The sequence below is a fragment of the Abrus precatorius genome, unplaced genomic scaffold (genome assembly GCF_003935025.1).
Source record: "Abrus precatorius isolate BTA unplaced genomic scaffold, Abrus_2018 Scaffold3, whole genome shotgun sequence".
NCBI lineage: Eukaryota > Viridiplantae > Streptophyta > Magnoliopsida > Fabales > Fabaceae > Abrus > Abrus precatorius.
In genome coordinates this window covers 3569297-3588081 of record NW_020874373.1, presented here as the reverse complement: position 1 = coordinate 3588081, position 18785 = coordinate 3569297, and the positions used below count along the sequence as shown (strand labels likewise).

The 18785-nt window shown below is 33.2% G+C and overlaps 4 protein-coding genes and 1 non-coding gene across 6 annotated transcripts; 3 read left to right on the top strand and 2 right to left on the bottom strand.

Moving 5' to 3' along the window:
* Positions 1-2468: 2468 nt before the first annotated feature.
* LOC113860979 (MATH domain and coiled-coil domain-containing protein At3g58270-like) lies at positions 2469-4742 on the top strand. The gene is made up of 4 exons (XM_027493569.1): positions 2469-2584; positions 2941-3076; positions 3296-3450; positions 3892-4742. The coding sequence occupies exons 2-4, from the start codon at positions 2955-2957 to the stop codon at positions 4740-4742; spliced, it is 1128 nt and encodes a 375-aa protein (XP_027349370.1). The 5' UTR covers positions 2469-2584; positions 2941-2954.
* A 2759-nt stretch (positions 4743-7501) lies between these two features.
* LOC113860977 (MATH domain and coiled-coil domain-containing protein At3g58270-like) lies at positions 7502-9385 on the top strand. Its single transcript, XM_027493567.1, has 3 exons — positions 7502-7626; positions 7707-7861; positions 8454-9385. The coding sequence occupies exons 1-3, from the start codon at positions 7502-7504 to the stop codon at positions 9383-9385; spliced, it is 1212 nt and encodes a 403-aa protein (XP_027349368.1).
* Positions 9386-10411: 1026 nt separating this feature from the next.
* Positions 10412-13265, bottom strand: LOC113862888. The gene is made up of 9 exons (XM_027496163.1): positions 13151-13265; positions 12871-13071; positions 12647-12782; positions 12150-12220; positions 11895-11922; positions 11713-11792; positions 11540-11652; positions 10903-11002; positions 10412-10647 (listed from the first exon to the last, which is right to left on the bottom strand). The coding sequence occupies exons 1-9, from the start codon at positions 13263-13265 to the stop codon at positions 10553-10555; spliced, it is 939 nt and encodes a 312-aa protein (XP_027351964.1). The 3' UTR covers positions 10412-10552.
* A 143-nt stretch (positions 13266-13408) lies between these two features.
* TRNAR-CCU lies at positions 13409-13481 on the top strand. The gene has a single exon. It is a non-coding gene; the product is annotated as a tRNA-Arg (tRNA).
* Positions 13482-13622: 141 nt separating this feature from the next.
* On the bottom strand, positions 13623-18785 carry LOC113862887 (probable glutamate carboxypeptidase AMP1). 2 transcript variants are annotated; one of them, XM_027496161.1, is made up of 10 exons: positions 17776-18785; positions 16943-17185; positions 16429-16581; positions 16225-16293; positions 15934-16021; positions 15245-15328; positions 15054-15142; positions 14467-14580; positions 14213-14347; positions 13623-13976 (listed from the first exon to the last, which is right to left on the bottom strand). In XM_027496161.1, the coding sequence occupies exons 1-10, from the start codon at positions 18700-18702 to the stop codon at positions 13794-13796; spliced, it is 2085 nt and encodes a 694-aa protein (XP_027351962.1). In that variant the 5' UTR covers positions 18703-18785; the 3' UTR covers positions 13623-13793. The 2 variants fall into 2 exon arrangements, with proteins under 2 accessions (XP_027351962.1, XP_027351963.1); XM_027496162.1 differs by having other exon boundaries at positions 13664-13976; positions 16222-16293; positions 17776-18762.

Sequence of the window (18785 nt, the reverse complement as noted above, 5' to 3'; positions counted from 1 at the left end):
AGCCATATTGGTTTTCAAGCCAAAATTGATTATGTGAGAATTGAAATAAAATCAAAGCCACAAGTATTGGTTTATGACAACTACTCTGCGTAGATTTTATTTTTTCAAACTTCGTTGCGTTGATCCTACGGACAACTAAATAGACCAAAATTAAAATTGCATTTGAAGTATAATTTTAAGAAAATAAATTATAGGGAGTCCAAAAAATAATTTTTAGAAAATTTGTTGTATTGATATCTTGTTTGGATACTTTTTAAAAGAGTCAATTTTAAAATGAGTGAAAATAATTATAGGGAAAGTTGATTTTTTTAAACTTTTTTGTTAGATAAAACTGATTTTTGATATCACATATATTTTTAGCTTACTTTTAGTCTTAGCTGATTCATTTCTGACCTCCATAGATCCTTTCTATTGAACTCTTCTTTAGAAGTTAAACTTTAGAGGGTTTATTAAAGTTTAAAGCTTGTCACTTCTAAGAATTTTTAATATGTTTAGATTGAATGTGACTCTAAAGAGGTTATATTTTTATTTTTGATTATTCATAATAGTAACCATTCTCTTTATTCTGTTATTCAAGAGATTAGGAAGTTATTGAGAGATTAAGTTTATTAGATTCAATCATATTTTGAGAAAAGCTAATCAATGTGCCGATTGGTTAGCTAAATATAGATTAGAGTATGATGACTCTTCTTTTTATTTTGAGGAGACTCCTCCTTCCTTAATTCCCTTCTTAAGATTAGATTTATTAGGTTCATGAGTTCCTAAACTTTTATCCTAGTCTTATGTAGTCCTAGAGCAAAAATAAAAATAAAAATATTATATCTAAACACAAATTAATTCTTTTAATATTAATTTTATCACAATCTAAAACAAACTCATAGTTTATGGGTCTTGCACCTAGAATTTATTTTACCAAATAGAAAAGTAAAAAAAAATTATTTTTCTTTTCATCAATTTTATCTATCGTAAAATTGATTTTATTCATTATAAATTAAAAACAAACGTCACATATACTGTGCAAAAATAACTAAACATATTCAAAGAGATGCTAAGTCACTGCCGACGATGATTCAAACTTTTTTATATTTTTCAAGTTTTTATTGGATTTATTGAATTATTAAGTAACTGAAAAGATCGATTTTGTTTTATTTCTGAAAACTAATATATTGTGATTTGTTCCCCGCAAATGAGACAAAAAAGAAAACTTTGCAATTGGAGGCAGTAATCCAAATTCAAAGGTTATTCCCTGTCATTCGTCAATTTGGCTGACTCTGCTTCCATCTCCATCTCCATCTCGCACCATTGACTTGACTTCATTAGCAATCACCGTTTTCATTCCAATTCCAAGATATTCATAAAGGAACTGCGTATGGGGGTAAGATACTAGCAAATCAATTCAACTTAGCTTCTTGGATGAGTTTTTAAGAGGATTTCTAAATAGTTAAATATTCAGTATTGGATTTTAAAAAATAAATCTTTTTTGAGATAGAGAAAATAAAAATTATTGAGAGGGGAGTTTCTTTCTTTCTCTTTTCTTATATGAAAGAAGAGGGCACCCTATTTTCTGTTAAAAATAAAACTATATATTACATATAAAAGTACATAAAAACAAATAACTATATATAATATTTTACATACAATATTGATTTTTAATTGATAGTGTGGTAAAATAAAATAAAAAAGTATATTGTTATCTCCTCCCTCAAAAAAAAAAAAAAAAAGAGGCTGTAGTTTCCATTTTTTGCTCTCATTACTATATTTTTTTAAAACTACAAGTACGTAGTCCCCATCACTAGTTTTTATCTATAACCAATTTTACCACGAGAAAAATAAACTATACACAAAGAATTAAAGATTACTGTGATAATATTTATAACTAACAAAATACGTACTAATTATTTTCTAAAAATTGAATTTAAATTTTTTTTATATTGACAAGTAGTATGATATTATTAAAAAAAGACTATTATTATTATTATATAAGAATGTCTCATTAATTAAAATTAATAAATAGTATATTTTTTTCTTTAACATGATCATATTATATTACTCAATAATATAAAAGGATTTAAATTATTTCAAATCATATTTATTTATTAAAAATGCTTATTAATACTCACAAGACACTCGATAAAAAATAAAAACAGATTTTTTTTATTAAAAGACTTAAAAAGACGCCTATCTTTGTAATTTCCAAAACATTCAAATACAATTGTTAATAAAAAATATTATTTATTAAACAATATCATCAGAGCTGTGATTAACAATAACTTTGTCTATTTGGGTGAAGTTTCATTTGCTGCCCCTTGTACCTTGTTGGTAATGGTCCCTTTCTCTATTATTAATTATATGCTGCCTGAAATTTCTAAGTATGAACAGTGTTAGCTTCCTTCCTTTCCAAACAAAGCGGGTTGACTTGACTTCACTTGCATTATTCCACTCTCATTCTTAGCTCTTTTTCTTTCATTCAAAGGTACTCACATCCATGACCTCCTCACAATTACACCTTTTTACATTGCGCCATCAACATTGGTGCGACCCTTTAAGGAGCTTGGTCGAATATATATCCTCCAACATGAATCACGTATGTGTGTGTATATACATACATATACATATATATATATATATATATATATATATATATATATATCTGTGTGTAAATCTTTTTTTCCAGTGTCACTGTTTAACACCCCATTTCAATTTTTATTAGTTTAGGACTTTCCTTCTTGATCTTGTTAATACTCAAAATTCACTTGTTTTTTCTACTTCTGTGCTCATCCAGTGATATTCATATATTAGTGTTAAGCACTGATAAATTGTTTATTTCAGCACGTGCTTCTATTTCTGAGCTTTTGGTGGTGTATACGTGTGCGCGTCAACCTTTCCCTATTGTCTTCTATCTTTAGGAGTTAACTTTTTTCGTTTGTTATTGCAACTTAGATGTAGCTATTAGAATGGATAATCAGAAGGGAACGAATATTGATTTTGAGACATTCACATGGAAAATTGAAGATTTCTCTAAACAAAACACCAAGAATCTACGATCCAAGGCTTTCCGAATCCAAGGTTACAAATGGTACGTGCAGATGAATTTGAAGTTTAAAATTTTGTATTATTATTTACTTTAGATAGCTATAGGCTTAGTAAAGATGAAAATAAACTTGTTAGATCCTACATAAATAAGTTAAGATATATTATGATATCTTTTCTTTTGACAAAATTTTTATATTCTTAATTTAGAACCTCCTATTTTTACTTTTCGTTAATTATATTGTTCGTCTTAATTATGTCACAGGCGGATTCTTTTGTATCCATTAATGAAGAATGTTGACCATTTTTCATTATATTTGATGGTTGCGGATGCTTTACCACCGTATGGATGGAACAGAAATACGTATTTCAAGTTAGCTTTAATTAATCAGTTGAATGGCAATAAGTCAATTGTAAAGGGTAAATATCAGCCTTATTTGTTCTCTTCTTTGTTGTTGTCACATGGTTTTGTCTTCACAGTGATGATGGTTTCGTCTTCAGAGGATGAATAATCATAGAAATTAGCGTTATTCACTAATCGTTATATTATGGAGTGGAACCACTCCTTCACTGTCATGTCATATTTATATGTTTGATTTTGATTAGTTACTTTAGATATTGGAAGTAATTAACATTTACCAATTGGAATATTTGCCATTTGCCATCTGAATCATATATGTTATTTTAGGATTAAGTTTAGGTAAAAAAATTAAGGAGATAAAAAAATAAAATGCTTTTTATAAGTGCTTTGCAATACATAGTTAATTTTAACTTCTGTGATGAGTTTTATTTATTTTTGTATGAATTCATTCAAACAGAGCCTAAATTTCTAATTCCTGATAAATATTTGTACATTTTCAGAGACTCAGCAGAAGTTCAAAGGGGGTCATCGTAGGTGGGGCTCGTTTTTTGTGAATCTCAGTGATTTCTATGACTCAAAACAGGGCTATCTTGTGAACAACACATGCATCATTGAAGCTCATGTTTGTATCTCCCACCTCGACACCATTCAACTTAACACCTTGAACAAAATTACTCCAACCAAAGACTCTATATTAGATGATCAAGCTGCAAGTTCAAGACATTCAGAATCCACCCAGCATGATAAAGAAACAGGAACAGAAATATCAGATGAGAGTGACACACTTAGTTCAGCGACCTTTGATTCTGGTCTAACAGAAGGCAAAGTTCAAGTTTCAGATTTGACACTGAGAGACCTTATAGATTTGGAGAATTTAGGAACAGAAGAAGCAGCTTTTATTCCACTGTTGGAAGAGGCATGCATATGGCATCCTTCCCTTATAAGGAGCCAGAGAAAAAGTTCTAGATGGTTTAAATTATGGGCATTCACAACATTGGGCCAAGTTCTGCATTTTCTCAAGACAAGTAAGGTGAAAGATATGGATGAAGATGCCTGTAATCACCTTCAAGTTTTATGGGAAGAACTTGTTAAGCACTCTGGTTTTCAATTGGCTTGGCTAGAGCCTTATGTTCAATCTGCATTGGGCATGAAAGTTCATTTGAAAAGAACAACTGCAGTGAATAAACTGAAGGATTGTGTGGTTGCTTTGGAGATTAAAATGAAGAAGCTAAGGGGAGAATTGGATGCTGCAGAAGCTGAGTTTGAGGTGGCAAGGAGAGCCTTGGCTGAGGCAGGAAAAGATTTCATAGAGATAGATTTGAATGCTGAATTAGGTTATGCCATGTTTTAGACATATTGTACATAAATTGATTAGTGAACTTGATTTTTCTGAAGGTTCTCGCTTTTCTTGGGTCAACTTTTCTGAAGGTTCTCTAAGTTACATTTTCTTGCAAATTATAGGGGAAAATGTCTTCTAATAGTTCTTATATGATACTCTCATTATTATGGGGAATGATTTTTGGAAATAACTTTATGTTTACTCCATTTTTTCACATTAAGATTTTGCACAATAATTGATTATTAAATCCATACACTTGTAGATTCTCAATGTGGAAACTGGATAAATTCATATATAAAAACTAGAAGATGTACACATTATGCAAACAAAGCAATGGTGCAAACATCACAACCCATTTAAAAAAGCTTATGTACAATACTATATCTTCCTTTTCTCTTAGGTAAGAATATATGATCAGAAGCACCTTCCCTAGTTAGTTAGTTTGATGTTATATAGTGAGATGTCTATTGAGAACCGGTTTATTATATAATTTTGGTTATACAGTTAATTATATAGTTTCGGTTTTTCCAAACCAGTTTCGTGCTTTGGTGTTATATAGTGAGACCTTGTCTATTGAGAATATGACATAAGAGATGTCATACTCTTTTGATACAGTAACACATATCGATAGCTATGGTTGTGGATGAGAGTAAATTACAATCGAAACTAGTGAAAAAAATAATATCTATGATAAATAAATTTTTAAAACTAGTAATTATATTAGAGACATATAAAAGGATTAAGTTGTTTGCTTGTGTAGTCAATTTAAATTTAGATATACAAAAAGAACATAACAATGCTAATAAATTAAATAACAGTTATATTTTTCTGGGCAAAATCACTTTTAAATTATACAAAGATGTTTGGATCAATTTTTTAAGAATCAAAATCAAAATCAAATAAATTTTTAAGTATCACGCTATTACTTTTTTTTTTTTATGAGTTTTATTAATATCAATTTTTAGAGTCGAGTTTTAAACATCCACAAATAAAAATTTTTTTATAAAAAAAGTACATAGTTATTATATTAAAGTTATAAAAATATAATAAATACTTTTTTTTAATAAAATTTTATTATTATTAGCTATTTATCTTTAGCTTTAAGAATTGAGATTAATAAAATACTAAACTCAACTTAAAGAAAGAGAAGAAATGAGGATAAAGACAAGATAGAGAAAAAAAAACTTATGTAAGGTAATATAATTAAAAGAAAAAAAATAACCGTGAAGATTTATATAAAGTTTTATGTAAATTTTTTTCCCATTAATTTGATATGAAGGACTTCAACATAGAAAGAGCAAGCGACAATTGTATGGTGAAAAGCAAATATATTTTTTTTGTTTGTTATTATTCTACTTTTAATTTACATATAGAATTGCAACTATAATTAAGACATTTGTTCTCTAAGGTATATATATATTTTTGCTAATATAGTAAAGATATATAACCTTGAAATTAAGGTTTGTTATTTTGGAAGTATTTTAAAATGATAAATAGACCACAATGTATCCCCTGGGCATTTTCCATGATATTCCAAGGAAGCGTTTTTCTCAGAACTTTCATAGGTTGTGGTATTGTGCAACTCCAGATGATGACATCTTCAATTTTAAATTTTTTATTGTAAGGTTCTTAGAAGAGTCCCAGCACTTGACTTCTTATATATCTTTTGCTCCTTTAGTTTCTTCATGAAAATATTAAGCATTAGGATTGATTGAGTTAACATGGTTTTTAATCTGATAAAAGATAAATTATTAATATAAATTGTGCTTAATGCACACGCACAAATGTTTTATATTAATAAAATCATCTGTTAATATGGTATATTATATTATTAGTATAAATTAATAATATTTATAGTGTTAATTTAATTTGTGTTAGATAAAAATTCTATAATTGTCAGTCGTCTTGTTTGATCAATACAAAGCATAACATCCATCAAGGAAAATAAGAATAAAGTTTATTATGTAATTTCCAAACTACTTCTCATTCAAGCTCCAAAAAAAATTTGGAAGCTGCATTTTCTCATGAATTCTGAGAGAATAATCCTGTTGCGGATTATTTTGGTTCATTATGGCCACCAGCTTTCCTCGTATCAGTTTTGCCCCTCTGCCTCTTGCGAATTAAATATAAGTAAACCAATAAATAAATATATGTATTTTCTTTTTAAAAAAGTTTGTATTCTTTAAAGAAAAATAAATAATACTGTTCTGACGATAATTTCTCACAACACTTTTATAAAATAATTTTTCCTTTTATCATTCTTAATTATATTATCCATTTTATTTCATACTTCTTGTTTAATACTAAAAATTGTGAGCAACATAGGGTCTGTTTGCTTATTGAAGGTTACTAAACTCTCTTTGGGAAGTTTTCAACCTGAAAACAAAGAGAGGCATAGTGAAAATAACATTACACAGTTTGACTTTGTGTATATGACACTCCTAGCAAGCAACCATTGATTTTCTTGGCCACCTTCCTAACACAAAGTCAGAAACTCACTAATCATTTAAGCTGACTTCTCTTTCTTGGATTCGGAATACTCTCATTAATTTGATGTTCATGTTTTTGGCTTAATCAATCATATGGGACTTGCCACTTTGCTACAAAATCTTTTCTTTTCAAAGCGTAATGCGTTTCTTGTTTTTAAACTAATATTTCAATAGCCACTTGTTTACATTGCCTATATAATTCATGCTGCATCAAGCATTGTAGTTTTTAACCTTTGATGTTTTTTGTTTGTAGCAGCAACCCAAGTCTAGGTACTTGATAGAATGGAGAGCCAGCAAGTAAAGGGTGTTGTTGCTGTGGAAAAATTCACATGGAAGGTTGAAGCTTTCTCCAAATTGAAAAACAAGAAAATATCCTCTAAAGCTTTCAAAGTTGGTGGCTATAGATGGTAATTGAGTGAAATTCTTAGCCGTTAATAACTATACAACGATCTACACTAAAGTTCATGTGGCATTGTTACTTTGACAGGAAGATTGTCTTATATCCTAAGGGGAGGGATGTAGAGTATTTGTCCTTGTATATGAAGGTTGCTGATTCTCTAGCACCATATGGTTGGAGCAGATTTGCGTCTTTCAGGTTGGCTCTTATTAATCATGTGGATACCAAGAAGTCAATTGTAAAGGGTAACTGTCTTGATTACTCATTTTGTTAATTTGCAACTCTCTTTAGAGTTTTCAATGCTGTTATTTTTTATGACTAGTTATGAAGAAATGTGTCTTAACCTATGATAATAGGCTTTTTGTCATTTCATCCATAAATTAAAATAAGACTGATGTTTATCGGGAGGGTGGACTAACAGACTTAGCTTACGCGATAGATATCAATGTTGTTGCGACTTCAAACTTTGTCTGGCCTTTGTAGAGGAATATATTTTTTTATCCAGAGGAAAAGGAATCTGAATTACGCCCCCGTTTTTTAATCATTGCGCAATTTAAGAATTGAATCGAAAATTAAATCAACAAGGACAAGATGGAAGAAAATGGTTATTTGTCTCTATTTAATACAATTTTTTAATGTGTATCTAATGGTAGACATTAAAAAAAAAAGTAATAAATAGTATTTTTTATATATTAAAAACTATAATATTTAATATTATATATGAAGTAAATTATGTAATATCATATGATTTTTAATAAAAATTTACTATAAACAGATTTTTATTATATAGTTGATTATAAATGGCACTTCTAATTCTAGATGATTGAATTCTTCCAGAGACCCAGCAGAAGTTTAATGCTGGAAATAGTGCTTGGGGTTCTTCATCATTCATCCCTCTAAGTGAATTCCATGACCCCACTCAAGGTTATCTTGTGAATGACACTTGTATCATTGAAGCTCAAGTTTCAGTCTCTAAGGTCGCATTTAACATTCCGGACAACTTGGCCACAATTCACAAACCTAATGGTGACCAACCTGGGCTAACAGAAGTGGAAATCGAAGAGCAGGAAATGACACCTTCAGATGTGACCTCAAGTCCCACAAGTACCCATGATTCGAAAAGTGATAATGTAAATGAAGTAGAAGAGCAATTCGTACACTCAGAAGATCAAGAAATGGGACCTAAACAAGTGGAATTTATTCCTAGTGCTCCTCCTATGTATCCTTCTTTATTTAATGAATATGAGGAAGTGATCTTAACCCCTCTAAGTGACCTTATAGATTTCAAGAGTTTAGAGCCAGAAGAAGCATATTTTATTCCATTATGGGAGGAGGTATGTTCATGGCATCCATCACTAGTAGAGAATCAAAAAAGAAGAAGTCCTAGGTTCATATTGTGGGCATTCATAGCCTTAGGCCGAGTGCTACATTTCCTTAAGACTAAGACACTTAGGGATATGGGTAAGGATGATTGTATGATGCACCTTCAAACTCTTTGGGAAGAACTTCAACCCTTTGGATTTGACTTGATATGGTTGGAGCCACATGTTAAATCAGCATTGGGTGCAAAAGCTTATTTGGAAAGAGCTGAGTGCATGAAAAATCTAAGGGTCAATGTAGCTTCATTAGAGATGGAAACGAGGAAGCTGAAGGCAAAGCTCGCAGTTACAGAACTAGACCTTGAGGTTGCAAGGAAAGACTTGGAAGAGGTAGAAAATGGCTTTGAAGAGAGGGACATGGATGCAGAACTGGGTTATGGGGTACCTTAGGTGACATGAAGAAACGTTATTTGGTATGGTATTGAGGCAAACATACAAACTATATATACTGATACACAGCGCTAGTGTACCTTACTCTCAAATCATATTACCTCGTTATCATTTATGAATTGAAACTCATTGAAGTAGTAGAAACAAAAATGAAAGAAAATAATTATGAATCATGCTGGATGTTACGAATTACATTTAGTGAATGTAAATATGAATGAATTTGTATCTTCTTTTTTTTTTCTTTATTTTGTCAGTTACATTTGAAAGACTCATCAAAAACTGTCTTTACCTATTTGTAGGAATTTCCACAGAATTATTTCACACTAAACAGTAATACTGATTAAATATTGATATAAGCAAAGTTTCGCAAGTTCAACAAATTAATTAGATCATAAGAGAGATGAGTGGATTAGTTAAATGTACTGATTAAACTTGGATTAATTTTTTATATATATTTGTCATAGTTCTCAATCAAACCAACCATCACATGATTTTTTTTTCTAATTCCGTAACAAATTCTTAATAAAAGTCATTAATGTTTAAAAAAAATTTCCATGTCGCAATTTGATTTAAAATTCAACGATAAGGGTATAAAAAAATTAATATAAGTTATCCTAAATGTACCTATCAAGATAAATAAAACTATTTGAAAATATTTTTTTTTTAAAAATTTCTGAAAGAAATCTATTCCTTGTTCCTGAACTCCAAAAACGTGTTTTACCTATTATTTGTGTATGACGCTGACTTCGTCAATTTTTAATTTATGTTGCGTTTTTGAAAAACAAAAATAGAAGTGCTTTGTTATACCATACTTTGAGAAAGTGTAAAATTGGGGCAATAAAATGCAAGAACCCAAAAAAAAAAAAAAATCTATAAGATCAAGCATCGGGTACTATTATCAATAATCAGCAATAAATAACAACAAATATTATACCTTTACTGTTAACAGCAGAAGGAATACGAGGATGTTGTACTCGGCCTCAAATAAAAGGGAACAGAACATAAAGAATTTTAAGAATACAGGATGACCGAACACTTCAAAGTATGACACTGACACTACTTTGTAATGTGCTGTGTTCGTGTCCGTGCCAGTGCTTCTTGGCATTGAATGACAACGAAAAGGTGAATTAGGAGATGAAACACCAAGTTCTCCACTGGATCTCATATCTACAGTACTCTATACGTGAGTATACCATCAATCGTTTCAACAACCAAACGGTTCATGCGCACTAAAAGCAGCAAATATGATCTTGCTTTATGACCTGAACAAACAGAGCATCAGCAAACGGTAGGAAATATAAGGATTGTTGGTCTGGTGCAATGATTCGTGTTCTTAAAAATATTATAAAATAATATTTGCTTCAACCAAAGACGACTCCCAATTTCAGGTCATAAGTGTGAGTATACGATGTCAAAGAAAGATCTTATAATGCGAACAAATCACAAGCAACAAATTGTTATTTTGCAATAGTCGAATCAGAACAAAGATACGAGCAAATATGGTATAGTGAGCCTACCTAATTCAAATGAAGGAATTTCGTCTTGACGGAAGAAGTTGCATCTATTCGTCTTCAGGCTTAGGCTTGAATTAATCTTATCAACGGCTACAAGTAGATCCTAGGAGGTCATATTGCACAAATAACCCCGAAATGTCAAATAGGGTAACGAATTTCTCAAGCATACGTGATAGTCAAGTCAAATTATCCTTGAGTTTGCATTTTGAAGTTTAACTAAGGGCAATAATGCCATACATTTAAGTAAATTACTGATATCCTGTAAACTCTTTCGTTTAGCCCATTACATGTAAAGTACATTTATTGTTAGTAATATTAGCATTTATTTGGTTTAAGGATGTACTTTTTATTTTTATTTTTATTTTATTAGTAATTACAAAAAAATATCATATTATATAAGAAAAAGTAAAAACAACAAAATGTCACTATTTTGAAATTTATTATACGAGTCTTTTAAGATGAAAAATGAAATTAAAATACGATAACATTTTTTTAGTTGTTAGTGAAAAACTGAAAACATAAAACATTTCTTTACCCTTAGCTTGGCAAATATCAGTTAGCTACCCTTCATCAATGCGGAAGAACAAGTATACCTTGTATAGAAACGTGTATAATATCGAATTGCATAAAAAAACCTCACCTCCCATGATGCTAGACCCTTCATGTAGGCAGGAAGACATTCAAATTCGCTCTCCAATATCCTTAAAACGGAGCTGGGAGCTTCAGCTGACTTTAAATTCTCCTTGTCTAGCTCTAAATTTTATTTTGGCAAATTTATAAAATCTCCAGAAACAGGAGAAAAAAATCAATTACCATTAGATGAAAACTTCCTACCTTCAGATGACACCGTTATCTCCCCAACCGGTTGATGTTGCTGCTTAAATTGTTGTACTCTGTTCACCCATAGCTTGGGGAATGAGAATCATGCAGGAATTATCAATAGAAATGCAGAAAGTCCCACAACAGGAAAATGATATCCATAACATTTAACTTACTTCTCAGGTTCTTGTGATGACAAATCCCCTGCATGCGTGAAAATAGTGATAAAAATGAAATTACGAACATACAATTAATTTGAGAAGCTAAGGCTAGTTTTCATGTAATCAATAATATGATCAGGTCATAGGAGCACTACAAGAAAAAAATAGATCGATGTTAACAAAGAAAGAACTTGCAACTAATTGCAAGCATGGAAATGAAATCCTCCCTACTTAACAAGTATGCTTATGAGACAAATGGCATTCATTAACCTTCCGATGCTAACGTGGCTAGACATGCATCTGACAGCCCAAGCTTTTTCAAACTCAAAGATTCATCAAGTCTGAAGAGAATTAAGGAACTTAAAAAGATTTATTATCATAATATTCAATCAAACCGATCGATGAATTATCGCATTGACGGCTAATCTTTTTCAGAGCTTTAACAAAAAATTCTGGAATGAAAAGCACCAAAATAAATCAAATGAATTAAAAATTAAAATGACAATCGTATGTTAATTTTACTCGTTATCATTCAGAACCTAAAACCAACCTAATTTCAATATTTCATCTGATTCTGAGCAAATCCTTTTTCTCTATTTTTTTCCTTCCGGTTTTTTCGTTACATATAAAATTTGTTCAGAAGCCGAAAAATCGTATTAGTTCCTTGCCTGCATTCAAAACTTAAATGGAAAAACCTGAAGAGAAACCTCTGAACGAAAACTCGAGATTTTGTGGAAGAAAATAAACGAGGCACACGATAAGGATACAAAGCATCTTCGAAACTCTTGAAGCTAGAATCCGCCACCGACAGTGATCCATAGAAAGAAGTCGGACTATCCAATATGTCTACCGGATCTTGATGTTGTATATCCTCATCTTCGTCGTCTTCATCAATATCCAGATCTAAATACGGTAGACAAAACAAAATTCTATCTAACGAGAACAGAAAATTACGAAACGGAAAAAGGTTAGAGGTTTTTTTAGTAAGTACCGGGAACATAACCGTAGCTCTTTAGACAATCTTCAAGCTCAACCAGATCCGAGTGGTTCTTCTTGTACAATTCGTTGCAATGACCTAGGAGCTCTTCGAAGGATACGGTGCCGAACGACATGGAATCAAGCAAATCGAGGTCGGCGCTTGCAGTCGAAACGCGGCGATTCAGGCATTGCACGAAGGTCGACGACGCAGAATCTGTTTAAACAATTGAAGAGTGTGGATTTTCATTGTAACCGTAGAGAAAAATTAGAGAGTGGGCAAGAGAGAAGCGAACCGAGAGGTATAGGTCGGCGATCGATGGATTGTCTGAGAGCATCGGACGAGGAATGGAGGTGGTTGCAGAAAGCTGCCAGTGCGTTGCAGAAGGTGGAAATTGGATCCTCCGCCATCGTCTTCTTCCTCAATGCGAATTGCGTTGGCACTTTGAATACTTCCTTTCGAATTTTTCAACCAAAAACCGATTAGGCGGGAACTCCGCGTTATAATTTGAATAAATATTATTATTAATATTTTTGCCAAATTGCTCCAACACGCTCCTGTAGCTCAGTGGATAGAGCGTCTGTTTCCTAAGCAGAAAGTCGTAGGTTCGACCCCTACCTGGCGCGAGCTTTCTTTAAACTTTTTCCGTTTTGCTGTTCTACAATGATATACTAGTTTTTTATTGCTTTATTTCACAAGAAGCGCTTTTTAAAGGTACAACTATGCTCTGATATTTGGCTAAAGTGAGAATCTATTCAATTTCAAGTAAGTTATATTTATATTTCAAATGTGGCAACTGCTGACTTTTGAAAGGTTAATGTACAGTATGTACACCAAAATACAGCTAACTACTCCACTCGTGTGAAAAAAGAAATTAAGAAACACTACTAGATTTACAGGTAACACAAACATATATCTTTGTGTTTTCCTATCAGTTTTCAGGTGAATTCTCCTCTGAGTGCAGAAGCAGCTCTACGAATGGCTCTGGCAACCCTCCATATCTCATGTTGAATTGCTGCTAGCCTTTCTCTTTCTCCTCCATTTGTTGACCTAATGATCATGGAATCAGTGATCCCAGGGAAGAAATTCAGCCTTTCATGGTCACTTGGAGGCCCATACACCTATAGGAGAACAGATTAGGAAATATGCAACGATAAAATACAGTTTGTTGAATCTCAAACAAGAATAATGATCAACTTCAACTTAATCATTTGTTTCCCAGTAGATAACTAGCATATTAAGAATACCACTCATATATGATATTTAGATGCAACCAAAATATAATAAGCTACACAGGAAAATTCACGTTTTGATGAAAGCTTCAAACTTTGAACAAATAGAAGGTTCACACACTCACAAGATGCTTGAACCACTTCCTTCCTTGAAGTCCATCTGCATCCAGGAAGCCTTTTTCAGCACGCATTAGTCTATCATTCAACGCTCTCTTTTTCATGTCTGCAACACAACCTGTAGTTTCTTGCAATCTCAGTTTCTGCAGTTCAAAACAAAGCCAAGCATGAATTATGGAGATAAGGGATGGCAAGTAGGAGTGATTATACACATTGGAAGATATATCAATATGTGAAAACCCGTTGTGGTTATTTTCTTTACCTTTAATTCATCATCAGCTTCTATAGCAGCAGAAGCAAATTTTTGAATTGACACAGTTACCGGATGCAGAGAAATTTGCTGGTCTATCAAGTTGCTCAACATGTTATTGTACAACTGACCAAAGCAGGGGAAGATTATATAATCAATTTAAAAATGCTCTGCAATTGATGGCAGCAATTATACATGCAACATCAATATTGCAAAAACTTTATTCAATTCAATTCACTCTTTGCCTCAGCCCTATATTGATCTTCTTTTCTTCAATGTAAAATAAAACATTTAAAAAAAAATATTTTTAGATAAAATATCGTTAATTTAATGGAATTGTTGACAATTCAATTTTAAATATTTCTTTAGATACAACAAAAAAAAAAAAAAAAACTGTTAGATCAATAATCAATGCAAACGTGCTCATCACATCCATCTGTTGTTTGGGAAACTTCCATTATGCATCATACATGTCACTTATTAGTAACAATTAATTTGGTTTTGTAATTAGCTCTCAAATAAAATTTCCTAACTTGTTGGACAGCATAACTTCCTACCCCAAAAGATGGTAGCAAGCAAGGGTGAATATGAATGTGCACCTGTAACTCATTTGCATATGAAACGTAATTGAAAGGAAGAATGGAATCATCAGCCAAGTGAAGAGCTAGAAGCCCCCAAACTCCAGTGACTAATACAACAAAGAACGGAAAATAGATTTTAATACACGGATTACAGTTTATTGAAAGAAAACCATTTTAAAAACACTATTTAGTAAAAAGAGAAATCTGACCAGCAACATGGCGCTGAAAGAATGGATCTCCATACTCTATCATCCAGTTATAGGAGTCAAAAGCAGTGTGATAGACAGGAAAATCTGAAAAATGGAGAGAGATTGCATCATAAATTATTTGATGTCCAAGCCTATGGATATATGATACATTATAACATTATATATTAGAAGCATGTTGTGCAAGAACTTTTAATTTTGTATTGCAATACAATATATGCTTAAGGAATACAGGGACCAGGAATGATCATTATATTTATGGTTCCTGGATGACTTAAATTAGAATTTAGATATTATTCCTAAATTAAGACTGATTGATAATTAAAAAAAAAAGGGGTAAAAAACGCAAATACCACTGAAGTATAAATGCATACTTCAAATTAAAAACATTAATTAACATGACAGAATCTCATGAACTCAGATCTAAATGATCCAATCCTAAAAATGGAAAGAAATTGAGCCTGTATTAAGTATCAACCTTATCATAAACTAGACATTTTCTTTAAAATCACGGATTAGACTCTTAAGTACCCAAAAAGATATATTAATAGACACTAATCGTGTAACCACAGTAAATGCCTCTACATGTGACGTGACCCACCGGATTGGCTTTTCCAATCATTTTACTTGCACATTTGCAAGACTTTCCACAAATCATACAGAATCTTCTAGTTCATGGATGAGGTATGTACCTTTTCCATAATACATATCAATGGATGGAACCCCTGCATGTTGCACAAACGGAGCAAAATCAGAATCAACTCCACTAAGCCTCTGAATCTGCAATCCAACAAAACAAAAACCACTAAGCAACGAGGATTCGACAACATAATTGAAACCCACTTTCAACCAAGCACAGCAAAAGCCCACATTAGCATAAGACAGCTAAAATATTTAAGTGTCTTCATCATAGATATATCATCTTAAAAGGAAATTTTTTTCATAACTATAACAGACTTGGTCAGTAGTAACAAAAGCACTACATTATTGGCTCCACCAGCAGCAGCCCAATTGTCATATACCGATACACCCTCAGAGTCAGGATCCTTGACCTGAAATGAAAGTAAATGTTGATTCATGTTCAGAATTGCTGGATTACCAGGATTGAGCATGATATATTCCTAAAGAATTATCCAAATGTACATTGGCACCATCATTTATAAATGATCATTACTTCAAATAAATACCTTTTTTGTGACCTCAAGAATAAGACTGTCTAGCTGAGGAGTTGAGCCAACAAAGAAACCAGGGCCTTGAACAGCGCAGTCCACATTAAGGTATGCTACAGCATTGGAACCCAGATTAATAAGGTTTTGTTCAACCCACTCGGTGGATCCTATCTACGTAAACAGGTAAACATGATTTAGAGAGGATATTACAGGAAATGGCTCCATAATTCAAATAAAGCAAGCTCATTTAATTTGATAATGAGCACATCTGGCTAATGAAGAAAGCAATTGACAGTGCACTGAAGAGAACTGAAGATTATAAACAAAAAGCTGGTAAAAAATTGCAATCAGTATTAAGAAGATGATGCAAGTGCAAGACAATGAAAGCAGTGACACCACATTGTTATGAAAGCAGCTATAGCAGATATTAACAAGAATGAAAAATATTAAAAACCAAATAACCTTGTCATTTTCCACTTGATTCCTTGAACCACAATGCCTTATAAATTGTTAAGAAGGAATTACCACCTACCATCCCAAATTCTTCTGCATCCCAACTGCAGAGAATGATTGTTCTCCTTGGCTTCCACCCTGAGCCCAATAGAACAGAATATCGACGTGCAATGTCAAGTAGCGCAGCTGTCCCACTGCTGGGATCAACAGCACCATATGTCCATGCATCTCTATGGTTCCCAAGCAGAACATATCGATCAGGTTCTTCCCATCCCTTTATAACAGCAAAAACATTTTCAATGGTGGCCACCTTCTTCTCACCCTGAAAAACAGAAAACAGATAAAAACATAAACGCCACTCTCACATTTTAACTGTTCCTATTCCTCCTTTTGAACTCCCCACTTCATTTTTATCAAGTCAGATATCATGAATGCACAATGAATAACATAGCAGCTGTATGAAAATGTAAAATTCCCACAATTCACCTGAAAATGGAATAAGAGAAAGTAACAAACAATCACAACACGGTTAACTTAACGATCCAACTCCATGTAATAGTTTAAAAAAGGTGCGTTTTGCACATCTGAAAAAGCTTTTGCCTTAACCAAAGGAACAAAAATCAAGAACCTGAGCTTTCATTTTTGCCTGACCTTAGCCCCCATTCATTATCTTCTTTTTTGAGTACAAGTTAGAGTTTGAAGAACTGTTTTTTCCCTCTCAGCGAGTACAGGTTAGACCAACTTCACAGATAAAAAGGAAAGTTAAAAAGTGAAAGAGCCATATCATTTCTCAAGTCAAAGGCTTAAGGGCTCAAACCAAAAACAAAGAAAAACAGAAGATGACACGTTTGACTTGAGAGAGACATTACATTTAAAATTTATTAATGTCATCACATAATAAACATTACACACCTGGTAAGTGAAATTGAGAAAGGTGGGGCCAGGACCAACATTTCTGAACTTGGACCGCAGCGTGCTCCTCCATTCCTGGGGCAGAGGAAGACCTCCAAGAGAGGACAAAATGGTGTCAGCAGTGTCAGCAGACAAGGGCATGGATGGAATTTTAGGAAACCTTTTCAAGACCTCAGAATGTTCCGAACCCAAACTCTCAGCACCATCAACCCCAGCCCAACCAGGAGTAAGTGGGTCCCCTATGCCCCTCATCACGTGTCCTCTCTCGAAACCCTTCCGCCACGTGTCACTCTCGCCGTAAATCAACACCGCCGCCGCCCCATTTGCCTCCGCCCTCTCAACCACCGCGCTCCTCCCCAAGTCCCCTCCTTTCCTCGCTATCACCACGCACCCACTAACGTTCACCCCCATCAACCCCAACGCACGGTAGTCCTTCTCCCTCCCGTAATTCACGAACACCGCCGGCGCGTGAACCGCACCTGACGGAGAGTACGCGTGGTAGGGAGGCACCACGCCCGGTACGGTTGGTTCGGTGAGGGGAAGGTTTAACGAAGAGCCATCGCCAAAATGCGCGGATAGGGAAGAGTGCACGGGGTAGGAGAGGAGTGTGTTGTAGGTTACGGTGTGGGTTTGAAGGTTTAAGGAAGTGAAGTGATTGATGACGTAGCGAGTGGTGTCGGAAGCGGGTTTTGTTCCGGCGAGGTGAGGGTGCATGGTGAGGTCGCGGAGGTAGGAGGAGATGCTGGAGTTTGAGGAAGTTGAGAGGAAGAGGGCTTCTAAGTGAGTGGAGGAAGATGATGAAGAAGAAGACGAAGAGTGAGGGAAATGCAGGGCATAGAAACCCATAATGCATAGGATCAGCATCACCACCATGCTTCCCAAAGGTGAAGGCTTTGTGATCAATACGTTAATGGGTTTCATCGCCATTTTGTTAAGCTTTTCAAAGAAAGTGGTAACAGAAGAAGAAAAGGAAGAAGAACCAGAGCAGGCTCTGTTTGAATGAGAAAGAG